This window comes from Chanodichthys erythropterus, chromosome 11 (assembly GCF_024489055.1).
Source record: "Chanodichthys erythropterus isolate Z2021 chromosome 11, ASM2448905v1, whole genome shotgun sequence".
Classification (NCBI taxonomy): domain Eukaryota; kingdom Metazoa; phylum Chordata; class Actinopteri; order Cypriniformes; family Xenocyprididae; genus Chanodichthys; species Chanodichthys erythropterus.
The window spans coordinates 26,350,799-26,367,251 of NC_090231.1; the positions used below are offsets into that span (position 1 = coordinate 26,350,799).

Genomic DNA, 16,453 nt, shown 5'->3' on the forward strand with positions numbered 1-16,453 from the left:
GTTTAGAAAAACACACACACACACACACACACACACACACACACACACACACACACACACACACACACACACACACACACACACACACAGAGAGAGAGAGAGAGATCAGCAGGTGTAAATGAGGCTCTAATTGGAAATTTAGCTGTGGAAGCCCCGGGACGTCCACTATAACACTGACTCAATGTCAAGCCCCCTCTCCGACACAAACGCACACACAACAATAGGTCACCAGATGCACAAAGAAACTAATGACCTTCCTCCCTCTAATTCACTGACACACACACTTATATGAACCGTTATTACCATGTCCGGTCAGAGTTTGCAGCTAAAATGAAAAAGGTGGCTACTACTGTCGGAGATTAACTCCAGAGGCTCATCTGGAAACTATTAGAAGTTTTTTTCTGGGTCAGTAAGTACCTGATGTGTGGCACTTAACTCCACTCCTGATTTGCTTTGTTTCCTCAGAACCTAGATATTGATGTTGTTGGTGCAAGTGTTTGTAAACTGCAAGACTGTGATGAGTCTGATCTTTCACTGTGCAGAAAACACACACATAAGCTACAGCGCAAAAGTTTGGGGTCAGTAAGGTTGTTAACGCGTTACAATAAGGTTTTATTTGTCAACATTAACAAACTGACCTGCAAGTAGGGCTGCTCGATTAATCGTATTTTAATTGTGATCATTTCTACTGCTCACAATTAATTAAAAATATTCGTCACAATATTTGCCTCACTGATTATTTGTCCCTATTAATTCAAAATATTTGTTGCAATATTTGCCTCACTGATTATTTGTACTTTTTAATTTAGACATTTCCGTTATCTTGTATTGGTGACAAGCCTCCATTATCTTTCCTGCTTGAGGCTGCCAGATGTCAAGAGAATTATTCACCCAAATGGGGCTTTTCTGCCCAGTATTTTACTTTATTTTCTCAATCTGGCAACCAAGCGCACATGCTCTCTCTGCGCTGCAAAAAAAAGCACTGATGATCTGACAACACCGACAATCAAGTATGTTGGAGTTTAACTATGTTCAATGTGAAATTTCGTTCGAATGAAAATGTCAAAATCTGTGAGCGAAAACCTTCTCTGTGATGAAGTGTAATAAATTCAAACATGATTCTTGACCATGCTGTTTGCGATCATGGTTGGTGAATAAATGCGGTCCGCTCTAATGCAACCTGTTCTACAATACAAAGTAAAAATGTAACAATTTTGAGTTTCATTCAATATTAGGAATTTCACTTTTTCACATTTACAAGTTTTCATAATGAACTGAAAACTTTTTTGTAGTATTGATTTCCTGTGTGATGAAGCCATCATGGTTACATTTTCCCAAATGAGAATAATCATTATTGTAATTTTTGAGTAAAATAATCGTGATTTTCATTTAATCATTATTGTGCAGCCCTACCTGCAAGCATGTGCAATATTAATAATCAGTAATTTTATCCAGCAATTACACATCTGACTGAACCCATTAAGATTATTTCCCTTAAACCCACTTGGCCCTTCCATATAGCCTGTCCCAGTCTCTGTCCTTAAGGCACTTTGTGTTTGTGCAGTAGATAACAGCTTTTCTTGATATTAAGAGAATCTAGAGCACCTCCAAGTGACTTCCTGATGAACAACATCTGCCTCATATCAGACTCCCCTCAATGGATTTTCAACCTTTTGTATCTGAACTGTGAATGAATGCATTTAAAAAAAAATCAGTGTCAATAAATAACACTGAAGAAAAAAAAATAAGATGACAAATATGCATTTGGTGATGTGTGGTGATGTTACTAGTGAAGCCCTCTGAATGTATTTAGAAGCAAGAAAACAAATATAGGCAAGAAAAGAGTTTTAAAAGTGAAGTGCTACCATTCTGGTCTCTAAGAAGGAGAGAGAGAGACGTGGCAGAGAAGCCAGAGAAGGGTTGAGTTTTCTACTCTTGCCCATCTAAATGTGAGCACTGCTTAATATAGAAACTCTAAAATATTCAGCATCTAGTCCTTTCACACACACACACACACACACACACACACACACACACACACACACACACACACACACACACACACACACACACACACACACACACACACACACACACACACACACACACACACACACAATCTCACACACACACACAATCTCACACACTGCAGTATACTCTATTCGGACTACTGCTAATACCAGGTTGACTTCTAAGAAATGTGTGTGTGTTCCTCTGTGTGTGTAAGACAAGGGGAGAGATATAAATAGATGGAAAAGTGAATGTTTGCATTTATGCATGTTTTGTTAGTCACTTAAAAAGGGCTCTCCCTGACCTTACACACCCTCAGTCAGCATCAGGGTCATAAACTGCTCTCTCTCTCTCTCTCAAAAGGACTGTCTGTAACAAGCATAAATGGAATATAATAAAGATGCTTCTCAAAGTTAAATGCATGTCAAGCTCAAGAAGGAAGAAAGAGATTTTCACAAAGAAAAAAAAAAAGAAAAAAATCTCTACCAAGTTAGACAAAATCCTTAAAACAGGTCTCTGACCTTGCAAAACAGACAGAATAACAGACACGCTCACAAACATGCAGTGTTTTCCCTGTCCACTGCGATTTCCCTTCCATGAACTACAAACTCCCATCAATAAAGGCTTAGCATGAACAGTAGTCATTACCTTCTCTTTAAGCCTGCTACACCGAGAGCAGTGTCAGAGACACAAAACAGAGCGCAGAACAAGCAGGGGACATGAATCACTGTATATCAACACACACACACACACACAGGCCATTGATGTGCCATTCTGACTAATACGTTAGAAGCCCGTCAAAATGACGAGAAACCAGGATATATGACTTGATGAAGGCACTTCAGTACTTTTGAAGTTTGTGGGTGTGTTTCATTTTCTTTTTATCCCACTTCCTACAGTGTCACCATCTTTTTCTTGTTAGCATGAGCCGTCTAACAAATAAGAACGGCTTCTAAACTAATCTGGGGTTTGTCAAGAACACAAACAGCAGGATGTTAAAAGCCATGAAAATGATTCCGAAATAAATAGAAAAGGGAAGCAGGCAATAATTTTTCAGTGTGTTGTTAAATGTACCAAAACAAAATACACGTCGAGGCATCTGGTGCAATAGAGCCAAACTATAGCACAAACAAGGCTGATGGTAGTGAACAGCCAACACACATTTATTTGCATTCAAGTAAACCTCACAAGAAACATGTCAATACATACAAACATTCACGCTTTCTGAGGCTTGAATATAGAGGCTATTATCCAATCCAGTGTTGCGCCTTTTCCCGTCAAAATAGAGAAACTCATATGTTGTCATAGAAACGGGTATAGAATGGGGCGCAGGCAGAGTAAATACACAGTGTCACGGCCTTAGCAAGCAAAGCCTGGGAGCGAGAATCACATCTCAAAAATAAATATCAGTCCTATTGTGGATAGACTACAAAGGATGAGACTGTCACACACACACACACACACATACAGAGAGAGGAAAAAAATGTGATCGTTATGTTAATGATTCATGTGATTTCCAAGGAGTCAGTTAAGTGATGTCCTTTGGCACAGTGATAATGACCAATAGATTTTACTAGTCCTATCCCCAAGTGCACCGTAGAGAGTTAGGAGGCCATATACCTCTTCATAGTTTTTTTTTTTTTTTTTTTTTAATGTGATACTAAGGCATCAGGTTCATGCTTACTGAAATCATAATCCTGCCATCTGTTGGGCAAAATCAGAACTGCACTAATAAAGCTTTTTGACAAATAAATTGAATAATTCAGATATTTTTAAAGAAATCTCTTATGCTCATCAAAGCTGTAATAATTTGTTTAAAAATGCAGTAAATAGTATTACTGTGAAACATTTTTAAAATTTAAAAAATTCCATCCGATAATAATTGAGCATCAAAATCAGCATTTTTCCGAAGAATCATGCGACACTGAATACTGGAGTAAAGGCAGCTAAAAAATTCTGCTTTTCTATTATAGAAATAAATTATTTTTTAAAAAATATATTCATATAGAAACCGTTATTTTAAATTGTAATAATATTTCACAATATTACTGTTTTTACTATATTTTTGATGAAGAGAAGAGCAGAAGAGACTTCATCCAAAAGCAAATTCCTAATCATTCCGGTCAAATAAAAACAGAGAGAGTGGGTATAGAAAGAAAATCAGTCCAGTCACACACACTTTTCTTCCCCTCAGATATTGTTGGTCTTGTTTATTACATTTGATGAAGTACTAATACAAACACTGGCCCATAAAACGCACCAGCTAGAGCTCACACAAGCTTTTAACAAACTACCCAGTTTCATTTCCTCCAGTTACTGAATGTAATTTGCCATATATATGTCCCTGTTTAACCATCTAACATGGAGACTGGCACAAGCAGGCCATTTGACTTTATACTTAAAAAGAAAACATGAAATCTCGCTTTTATGGGCTTCTGAGGTTGACGACTTAACCCTTCCCTGTATCAGCAGGGGGCTTTCATACAAGCGGCAGTTTCTGATCATTTCCTCTCTTTTGCTACGCGCACACACACACACACACACACACACACATGCTCCGCTGGTCATTCTGAGACGTGTAGGCCAACATAAAGCAGTGCTTCCCTTTCTCCTGTGTTTCTGGTTGATCAATGGCCAGAAACAGTCATGGTGCAAACGAGACAAAATGAAGCAGTACACCTTGCTCCCATACAAATGAGTGCAGCCCTCATAAACTACAGTAGCAACTAATCTTTATGTAGCTTTGCCAGAAGGGACATAAACCAGGAGCGACTTCAAACTGTCATGAGAGCAAGACAGAGGGCAACATGATGCATTCCCTCCCACCCTTTCATTTTTATCTGCACGCTCTATTGTGGCGGTGTGTGATTGCTGGTTTACGGTCTCTATGAGCACCGGTGACAGCCCTTCTTTGAGTGACTAATGACATAAGGTTGAATGAGCTGGAGAATTAAGACCGCTCTGCTTTTGAACTTTTATCTTTTTTAGGGTGGGGAAGTGGCTGAAATGAAAAGGGGTCAGACATAAAACCATGTGCCTGTGTTTGGGTACACGAGTGTGAGTAAGTGCACAAACTTGGGTGTGCTGGGAGTATTGGTTTATACAAATGTGTAAAAAGGTCTTTAGTATCTTATGTGTCCTTGGCTTTTGTATATAAACACGAAGCCTCAAGCTTGCAGAACACACACAAACACACATGACAACATACCTTTTTCGAACCAGCAAAGCCCTCGGACTCCAGGAAGAAATAGGCAAAAGGCATCAGCACAAAGAGACAGAGATTTGAGAAGAGGGACACCAGGTTCCACAGGCCTGAAAAAGAGTAATCAGTTCATGAAATTTTACGCTCAGCTTACTAACCTGATCAGTATCATTTTTTGATATAATAACATCATTTGGAAACCCCCCCCAATCCCTTTTTCGGTAAATATTGCCTAATTTTATTGTGCTTTTAGTTAGTTTGATTTAACACTTTATGCCATCCCACAGATTTTCCCTCCAAAATCAATGAAGAAAATTACAAAATTGTAATTTTTCAAAACCCCCAAATGTTTCTTGTGTAAAAACAACCCAAAAACTGCACAGAGAAACCATCTGCACAAATAACAGCAATATGACACCACCTTGTGGCCATGGCTGAAACTTAGGAGAAAAATGCTTCAGCTCTAATGAAATGATTATAAACTATGAACTCATAGAACAATGTTTTTTCAACAACAAAATGATATACTTTATGCATTTTTCAGTGCACAGGTCATTTTACTGAGCTCTTTCTATGTAACACACATTAAAGTTTATTCAGATTAAAAGTAACGAAAGGTAAAGACAAATAAAATGGGCTACATTTTAGGGAGAACAAAGTAGAAGGGGAACAAGTAGCCTTTAATTTCCACAAAATTCTGTGAATGTCACCTAACGCATGTCAGACGAATGAGGTAGAACCTTATGTAGGCATACTTGTAAAGAGAAAAAAGCTGTGATACTGACCATGAATGAGTGATCCATTCAGCCATTGTATGTAGTAGTTTTTTGGAAGGGACAACAGGATCTCATTACTGATTATAGAAAACGGCAAGAGGAGGACAGCCCCTCCAGACACCGCCAATGTGAATGTACACAAGTACATACTGAGAAAGAGAAAAGGAAGGAAATAAACAGAAATAAAAAGAAATTTAAAAAAAGGAGAAACAAAGTAAAAAGTTAGTAAAAAGCATGCAAATATTTTATGCATTATTATGTTACTTAAATTAACAATTTGCATTTGTTTTATCTTCATATTTAAGATCATGGCATAATAATATGGTGTTACATGATGAAAAGTGTGTACAACTCAAGGTACAGTGGGTCATCTATTAAGACAAGGTTCAACTAAAGTTTCATAGATATTAACCCTCTACTGCACACATGTTGATTGATGGCACATGAAAAAAAGTATTCATCATTTTTTGGTCCATTTGGGAACATTTTATTGATAAAAAATATATGTTTTTTTATCACCAACCAAATGTTTTTTTAACACCAACCCAAAATTATTTTAATATTTAGATTTTCTCTATGATTCTGTACCATTGTTGCAAAAAATATTTTGCAACAAAATCACAATTTAAAAAACAAAAAAAAAACAAAAAAAAACACTTTGATATAAAGACATTGATATACTTAATTTGATACATAAGATTTCACTTCGTACGAAACTTCAAAAAGCATTTCTTCTCAGCTGTGATATAGTGGTGTATGTTACAAATTTTGCACATCACTTTGAGTGTTCCTGTGCACCCAGGAATCCTGCATCTTCCCTTCTTATAACACATTATAGCCAATGTGAGTTATTGTCCAAAACATCCTCGAAAAGTACCCCTTATTGCACAATGTTGCCCTGAGGCAACGAAAAGAAAAACTGAATTTATGAACATGCAAAGTTTTTATTAACCAATGTTTCGGCACAAAGCCTTTGTCAAGGTATGAATTTGTGCCAAAACGTTGGTTAATAAAAACTTTTTGCAAGTGAGTGTGCGGTCAAATCTCATGTATATTTAGATTTACCTCTTGACCTGCACCTCGGACGGAGTGCGTTTATGCTTTTTTTGATTAAAAGGCTTCTCTACACCTTCATACACACACATATTTTTTTGATGTACAGTTCATGTCATTTTAAATAAGATTACTAAAGCAAATAACCTTGCCTTCTTCTCACACCATGTGCTCCTGTGACCATGTGTCAGAACAGGATGTCCCACCTTTAAATGGTGCTTGATAGTGACTCCCACACCTTACTGGACTGTTCTTTGGTACTTTCTCGACCTTTCTAATTGGTTGTAATCATTTCAAGAAAAATTTACTAAAACATAGGGCTTAAGAAAACTTTTCGCTGCCTGAGGGCAACGCTGTGCTGTAGAGGGTAAATGTAACTGGATCCTTTTGGTGCACCATGAAAAAAAATGGCACTTATTATTATACTCACGATATTCGGTTGACAATGGCATCCTCATCTTCCTGGTCATCTGAGAGGCATAAGAGAACAACATAAAATCAACAAATAAACCAGACACCGATGCAAAGTGATTAGTTTTGCATTTTTATTTTTGATAAAAGTTATGTTCCTTATGTTCCTATGCTGCTTTAGTGCTGTGATGCTCTTACAATCTTGATCCAAGTGTGAACCAGCTGTTTTTTAATCTAGTGGAAAATTCTATGCTGTGAACTTGCAACACAAATTACTCTAGCCACAGAGGACACAGAGACGTGACAGATGGTTTAATAAGTCTAAAGCATGATCTCTCTTCATCAACTGAAAGCTACATGAAAACTGGTTAATCATAAATCACAAACATGTGAATAAACCTTTACAATGAATCGGCCAGATGGAGGCTGTCAAGAATCAAAGCAAGTTAGAGAGTAAGGGGAGAGGATGGGATTGAAAATTGGCACACAAAAAAAAAAAAAATGGGTGAGAGAGATGGACAAAAGATAGAAAGCATAGAACAGCATCACTGAATTTTCAGACCCCTTGAACAGCTTTTCCACGAGGCCGGGCCATTTAGCTTTACAGTCATGCTTCACAACAGCATCTCAGCTCATCTATTCTTTTTATCAAGACACGATGCTTAAGAACAGCCTAGTTTTTCCTGTGATCGACGCTCTCCACAGGGGTTAGCTGACATTACTTATGCTACTTTTAAATGAGAGGATGTGACCTGCTCAAGATCTAAAATTGTCCTCGTAACGGTTTCTGTCAGAAAGGTTGGAGGTGACAGCTCCTTGTGTTATGGAGTTGCATGATGCGCAAGGGAATGTGCATACCTCAAAACATTACTATAAGGTGTCGCATTATGGAGTTATAAAAGGTGTAAACCTCTTAAAAGTGTACAAACAAGCAATCAAACTGTTCATTTGTCATCTAGGAATTTGATCTAAACCTAAAGAACTCAGAGTACATTATCAACATGGGACAGTCAAAATTATGCCTGGAAAAAATGATCTATAACATCATATAGAATATCTCAAAAGTGAAAAGCTGTATTTATTAATAGTTCTCCTGATACACTCTGATCAGTAACCACAATTCAATTAGTCTAGTCATACTTACCGCTTTTCCTCTTGTAGAGTGAGATGATGCAGTATGACACAATGTACAGTACTGCAAACAGGAGGAAGCAGACCTAGAAAAAAATGAAGGAGATGAATGAGTTTCCAAACCCTTATGTTCTGCATATGTTACACTGTAAACTTTTCATTAAAGGCCTGTTTAACTGACAGAGCAACTTCTGTCAACTGAAATTTAGTGGTCTAGAACAGTGGTTCCCAAACTGGGGTATGCGTACCCCTGGGGGTCTGTGGGGGTCTGGGTACGTGAACAAAATGCTGAGTTTTCCCATTAAATTTCATTATACCCCACCATATAATGTAATGTTTAATGTAAAAACAGGAAAATGGTAGTGCCATAAAAGTACAAATACATAACATCCAATCAAATTACCTCATCTTTTGCGGTCAAAACTGACTTCATATGATAGGTTGCTTGCAGATTATGCTGCCTTAGCAAACAGCACTACATTACTGACGTTCTCAACAATGTACCTTTGTAAAAGTGGGGATTTAGAACTTAATAGAATAAACAACAAATATAGACACAGACTGTGCATAGAGATCGATTTAAGAAGACAAACTCTTTTCGATACAAAAACAAAACCCGTGTGAGTTCTTGTTTTTAATGTTGATAATATATTATACGAGCAAGAATGACATTTTTCCCAAATTCCCATTTATCCACGATTGCAAATGTGACATTTATTTTATACAACAGTTCAACAAACAAAAGGGTAATATTAAGTGATGTACATTTTAAACACCATTTATAAAACGCTTAGTTCCTGTCCTTGATTCTGATAAATAGCTGTGTTTTATTCACGATAAAACGCAGCTATAAATGCTTCACCCAATGGTTCTGTGTATCACTACACAACACCCTTAACAACCACTCTTAGGCTTAGCAATGTAAACTGCTTGTTCTCAATTGATATTGTTTATTGAAGCTTACTGTATTATGTAGAAGACTTTTGTGAGAAAGAGATTGAGTGATCGAGTTTATTACTTACATTCAGATTTAGCATTTTCCTTCAGGTCAGTCCTATGTTCATAATAAAAAAAAATCTGTTTAAATGTCCAATGTATCATCTTGTCCTTTCAAAATTTAAAGGGTCTGAGCTGCTGATTCGACACAAAAGATTCATAACCCTCCGAAGCTTCATGAAGCAGTGTTTTGAAATCGACCATCACTATATAAGGTTTTATTTTTTTTATTTTTTTGGCGCACCAAAAATATTCTCGTCGTTTTATAATATTAATATTGAACCACTGTACTCACATGAACTGATTTAGATGTGTTTTTAGTACATTAATGGATCTTGAGAGAGGAAATGTCATTGCTGGCTATGCAGGCCTCACTGACCATCGGATTTCAACAAAAATATCTTAATTTGCGTTCCGAAGAATAACGAAGGTCTTACGGGTGTGGAACGGCATTCATTATAATTACATTATTTTCTTTTTTAAGCATGACATTGACAGCGCTAGTCAAAGCATTTGTCAGTTGCGTCTTGTTCCGTTTTCAATATAAAAGTCTTTGCTACTGACCGACAAACTTAAAAGTCTTTGTCGCCATCTAATGGCGCAAAAATTTAACTTCTGTTGCTGTTCAGGGACAAGGACTATTTTTTTTCCCGCGGAAGGAAGGCTTTTAGAAAAAGTATACTTCATGAAATTTGCATTGATTTCTAGCTTTAATATTTGTATTGTGTGGTGACCGTTTTATAAAAGCATAGTCAGTATTGTACATAGTCAGTATTGTTTGCTTTATTTTGAAACAAAATATCAGTTCCAAGCAACACACAATGGTGTTTCGTTAGTGAACGAATCTGCGGCTTTGAACGAATTGGGAGTGAATGATTCAATTACCCATTCATAAATGCAGTCAGCCATTTGCTTCATTGCTGAATGATTTCATGACTCACTCTTTAAGACAGTGACTTTCTGGTTTTAGTTTAACATTTAAAAGTATCACTTCATTTTTACAATCATATTACTCTATTTAACGTTTTTTATTTAAAACATTATCTCATAACTTTAGCCTATTTGTGCCATCATAATTGAATTGATGCCAACTCTAAGCAGGTTAAATCGTGTGTAAATTCATCTAGATACAGATTATAGCAATGCAGTGCAAAAGTCCCCCTGTAGTCAATAATTTTATCCCTTAAAACTCATCTTTGGTCACCAAAATGACATATTTAAAAAAAAAATTTCCCTGTGAAAATAACTTCTTCATAGAGCTGGGCGATATATCGAATGCTTTTGTCACGCACATTTCGTCAGTAAAGCCGGTTCCCTGATTACCGCTAAATCGCCATCACCTGCTTTCAAATGGAGCGACATTTAATAGACAGAGCCGTAGTTCACTGACAAGCCACGCAATATCGCCTTCAATATTGACGGCGATTCATATCGATATTGAACGTGATATTGCGTGGCTTTTCAGTTAACTACGGCTCTGTCTATTAAATGCCGCTCCATTTGAAAGCAGGTGATGGCGATTTAGGGTAATCAGGGAACCGGCTTTACTGACGAAATGTGCTTGACAAAAGCATTCGATATATCGCCCAGCCCTACTTCTTCATGCCTTATAATAGCTTGAATGTAATTCTACACCCTTGCTTCATTTCGTAAACACCGCTCCATGAATATTCATATTAGTCCCTGCCTCCAGTTAATTACACGATCCCGGACTCCACTCGGTCAACTTTACTGTAGTAAACGCTACATGATGGCAAGTGGAAATACTGGTTTAATTCAGTTTGTGTGAACCAGAAACTGATTCAGAATAAGAAGTGGAAGAGTGATTTATAAAGGGTCATCTATAAGACAATTGCTCTCTATGTCGGACACATAATGGTAATTGATAGGATCTGCCTTTTTCTTGACTGTGTTATCAAACTAATAACAAAGTCCCTTTAAGACAAGTCATTTTACTTGGTGGCCATCTTTGAAACGCCTCTCGGGCATCCTGGGCATCATGCAGCTCCTATCTCTTTGAATGGGGAAACAACAAATTCTTCAAAGCTGTTTGTCAAGCTTTCGATTAAATTTCATATTTGAAATCACCAATGAAATCTGACAACAACTGTCTCATAATTTTTCTCCCAAACGCCGGAATCATGCCAAAAAACATTTATTTTTTATGCTGTATCAAGCTAATGCGCATGCGCAGACCTAAACATGCGTCTCGTGCGTCTGACTGTTTCTATAGAAACCGGTGCTTCTAACGGCCGCTGCAGTGACGCGATGACTTTACCAGTCGGTGGTAATTATTTTTATTTAGAAGGCGGGACATATTCCGCCATATTGCGCGTTACACTTTCTCCCATTCAAAACAATACGAGTGACATGTCTTGTGCTATTCTATAGTCTTTGCTAATAATAATGTGTTGCTAATGTTACACAAACCATGTAACAGTTCGCCATCTCAAAGTCAGTCAGCTGCATCCTTAGATCAACATCCTTAGAAACGTTATGAACATCTTAGAACATCAGTCAGTGGTATATAGTTATGATCAAAACATCGTAATACATGTCATAATTCACCCGCAATATTGCTAAATGTACCCGATTTTATATATCAACAGAAAAATATACAGGAATAACCTGGCTTCTCCTGAGATCCACCTAAAGCCCACCCCTCATGTTGAGGGGATTGGTTACAATATGTTTGTGATGTAGGGAAAGGGCAATTTCAAACTGCCTTTTTTTAGACTTTTATTGGTAAACTGCAGTTAAGGAGAAAATACTCAGCATTGATGTTGACTGATAAATTTGCACATATTTGTCTTAAAGCATATTAAAAAGACCACATATAAACAACATTAAAAACTTGATTTTCACCACAAGGGGTCTAGCTTTTGTTGATACTGATTGCAGTTGTTTATGTTCATTATTATTGTAATGTTATGTGCTTTGAGACATGAGGTAGTTTAACACCGTCTCTCGTGACGCATTTGTTTGCTCCCTGCTGTATGCGTTCATGTGTTTTGGAAGAGGTTTGGTTTTAGAGACGCTCTGAAGGGAGGGTGGGATCTTATGCTTATGCCAAAAATTACCTACCCTACCTTTAACGCTTCAAATAAAGATTGTATCAATTACATCGTTACACCACTAGGTGCCGACAAGAGATAAGTTAAAAATATGTACTTGTCATTGAATCAAGTCAAGAAAGTCTTCAAAAAAGCTGACTCATCCAGTAATGAAACAAGTGAAGTCTTTATGATTAAGTCATTGAATAATTCATCCAAACCGATTTTTCTTCAATTCATTCACATTAATTAAATATTTTTAATAGACTGCAGCAATTAACATGTTGTCAGAACCTCTAGTAAATCTTTTTTTTTTTTTGAGCTGTCTATTCAGAATCGTGGGAGAATCATGATCTATATTTTAAACAAAGCAATCATGATCCTCAATCTGTCCAGTATCGTGCAGCTCTAATTCCCAACATAATTCAATAAAATATTTCTTAGCAGTAAAATCCCAATTAAATAATAAAAGTATTACCTACCACCGTTTTATTCGTCAAGAATATGCTATGCTATATCTGTAATCTTTAAAGCTGTAGTAGCTATGCATGTTATACTTTATGACAAGAATGTCCAGGACACTGCGGTGTATTTTAAGAGGGACTGATGGATCTGCATATGTAAACATTCTGGTCAAGCTTGAACTTTTACTCATATTACACCTTGCTTATGGCCTCACAGAACTACAGATCACTACCAGAGCTCTGTAATGCCTTACATTCATGCACCTATGCTCCAGTCCACAATAAAAAATAAATAAATAAATAAAAAATGTGCTGTAGCACAAATCAAAATAAAATTGTAATTTTTAGATTTTTCATTAAATATGGTTTCTATTAAAAAGATTACAACATATGAATGTTTAATTATCATCAACAGATACTCTGACAGCTAGATGTCTTAAACACTTTTCTAGAAATAAAATGGCATAAAGTGGTTACTCATGCTTCCAAGAATAATAACTCTCACAATGTGTAGATGGCCCTGAGCCATTAGGCCATCCTTATTCTGGAGTCCTGCTTTAAAAAATACCCAGAAGCCCTTAGCAGCAACAGAGATGTTTGCACAATCACCACTTCTAAAATCACTGATTAATAAACAAAGTACACTGACTGACTGAATGAATGCATTTTAAAAACATTTAAAAATATATAAAACTGCAGATGCATAAACTATAGACAAAACCATTTCAATTCATTTTAAATCTTAAATAAAGGATCGCTTTTCTTTGTGTGGTAAAGGCCAAAATATGTCAAAACCTCTGTATATTAGCAATGTCATCCAATTATTAAGAAATAGGACTGTTTAGAAGCTGCTTGGACATTATCACAGCATCAAAAATGAGCCAGAAAAACAGATATTTGTTAGACTAACTTTATTGTATGCAGCTGATAACAGCTATCTCACTTCCACACACCTTTAAGCAAAATGAATTTCTCTTGAAAACTCTGCAGCACGTGCTTCTACATTTCAAGGTCATTATATATATAAAAAACACTGAAAAAATATAAAATGATTCAAAACTGCAACAGTGAGCCAAACTTAAATTCTTATCTAATGCACATTTCATTGCTTCACTTTCTAAAGAATAACTTTTGCTTGCGTGGATGAAGACCAATGTTGACTACTAAATCCATTCAATTCAACAGTTTTGCATTTGTAAGGCAGAGACAGCAGCTGGGATCACACTAGAGTTTTCTGGTTGCTCTTACAAGCAAAGGCTGCAAAATGTGTTCAGTCAGACATGTCAGTTAGCACTGACAGATGAATTCGTGATATTTAATCACTTGCAGATCATGAGAACAAGTTTGCTTACGGTGGATGGAGAGACACATTACATCCTGACACCCAAAATAAATACTGCAAACCTGCAAAGCTTAAGTGTACACCAACAACAGTAAACAAGCTGTCAGTGCAGAACCGTTAAGATTTCTCAACTTGTCTAACTAACGTTACCACATAATGGTCAGTTAACGTTACGTCTGCTTTAATTCTAGAAATTCAGAAACGTACATCACAAAAACATAGCATTCACAGAGCATATATACACTTAACCACAGCTTTTGGCTTAGTTTTAAAAAAATGCCGCAAAAAGGGATCAATTAGCTAACGACAAGCTAAGAAGCTAGCTAACTAGCCTAATGAACCTCACTCAAATACGGTGCATTTTCTAGAGAAACTATCAAAAGTTTCAATTATAGCAAACCCATTTATATGTTCATTTTAACAGATACACGCAATGGAGGCTAAATGCGATAAAGAACACAAACACGGTCTTCATCAGTCTCTCTGTAACTGTTACTTACGATGTACTCGCGGACTTGGCTGTGGAAATTCTGCTCTCTGATCGTCACATCGTCTTCTTCCATTCTTCATATTGCAGAAACACAGTCATTAGCAACGCATTTTTGTGGCGAGAGCGTTCACTGTAAGAGAAAGCGGATAATCACACCGCCCTGAGGAGAGCTCGACGGACTGACAGAAGTGGCATCTCAGCGCCAAATAGACGATCAAAACACAGTCAAAATACATTGCGTCATTATTCAGCGACACACACGACAGGACAGGAGGGCGCATGCACACAGGTGCACAGCTTTCACTGAGAGTAATAGGCTAGAATTATTTGAAAGAATTACATATTTTGGCATTTGTTCAGCGTTGTTTTGGACACACCTGACGTTTTCTGATGTACTGCTGAGAGTATGTTTTTTCTCGCTTGGCCAAACACATCAATGGCGTGCAGTGGTGTTCTGAAATGAGGCACATTTTTTTTATTTATTTATGCGTTTCAATGTAAATTCATGTGCATTACTCTTAACGTTGACGCTTCCTTGTTAAATGAACATTACTTTACATTATATAAAAAAAAAAAAAAAAATACAATTCTATTTTGTAATTTTACATTAACAATGTATTGTAATAAATGTTCTATTTATCAAAACCAAGTCAGTCTCATCAAGTTAGTGTTTTAAGCATTTCTACATTCATTCCAAAATGATAACTAAAGGCAATAATAATTTAAACAATATATTTTATTTGTGTATTGATGTTTTTCTTTTTAATAGTGATCTTAAGCTATTTTGGATCATCAGTCATGATCTGTCACAGACACGAATTGTATTTTTAATTTCACCAAGCTGATTGCACTATAAAAAAAACCATCATGTTTTCAGTCCATTTCAAGTTTGATTTTGACGTGACATAAAGCGGTGATATCTAACTGGGTGATCTGATTACTTACTTTTCAATTAGTCTTCCCATTGACGGCATCATTTGTTCATTCAACTTGACGCGCGGAACGCGCACATCAACAAGAGGCGGGATTTATCGCACAAACCAATCATATCTAATAACCAATTACATCCAATCATAGCGCAATGGAGACATTGCCTCCTCTCACGTGACATTCCCCCATTCATTCTCAATTACCCCCCACAAAACCCACAGCACGCTTTAGGGGTTTGAGGATTTTCTATGGTTTTCTATGAGAGCAAAGGGAGGCATGACTCCTGCAGTAACTTTACCTGTGGGTGTCGCTGTTGGGCAGTGTTCCTTAAAGGTGCTGTAGAACGTGTTTTCAAAAGATGTAATATAAGTCTAAGGTGTCCCCTGAAAGTGTCTGTGAAGTTTCAGCTCAAAATACCCCATAGATTTTTTTTTTATTCATTTTTTTAACTGCCTGTTTTGGGGCATCATTAAATATGCGCCGATTCAGGCTGCGGCCCCTTTAAATGCTCACGCTCCCCGTCCCCGGAGCTCACACTTGCCTTAAACAGCATAAACAAAGTTCACACAGCTAATATAACCCTCAAAATGGATCT

The 16,453-nt window shown here is 36.9% G+C and overlaps 1 protein-coding gene across 1 annotated transcript in view; it reads right to left on the minus strand.

The window, feature by feature from the left end:
- lmbr1 (limb development membrane protein 1) overlaps positions 1–15,140 on the minus strand; it is a 41,926-nt gene extending 26,786 nt beyond the window's left edge. The window contains exons 1-5 of the mRNA XM_067402156.1: positions 14,939–15,140; positions 8,597–8,669; positions 7,472–7,511; positions 5,998–6,137; positions 5,219–5,322 (exon numbers count right to left, since the gene is read on the minus strand). Of these exons, the coding sequence (XP_067258257.1) occupies positions 5,219–5,322; positions 5,998–6,137; positions 7,472–7,511; positions 8,597–8,669; positions 14,939–15,001 (420 nt within the window). The 5' untranslated portion in view covers positions 15,002–15,140. The remainder of the gene's footprint in view (positions 1–5,218; positions 5,323–5,997; positions 6,138–7,471; positions 7,512–8,596; positions 8,670–14,938) is intronic.
- Between the last annotated feature and the right edge of the window lie 1,313 nt (positions 15,141–16,453).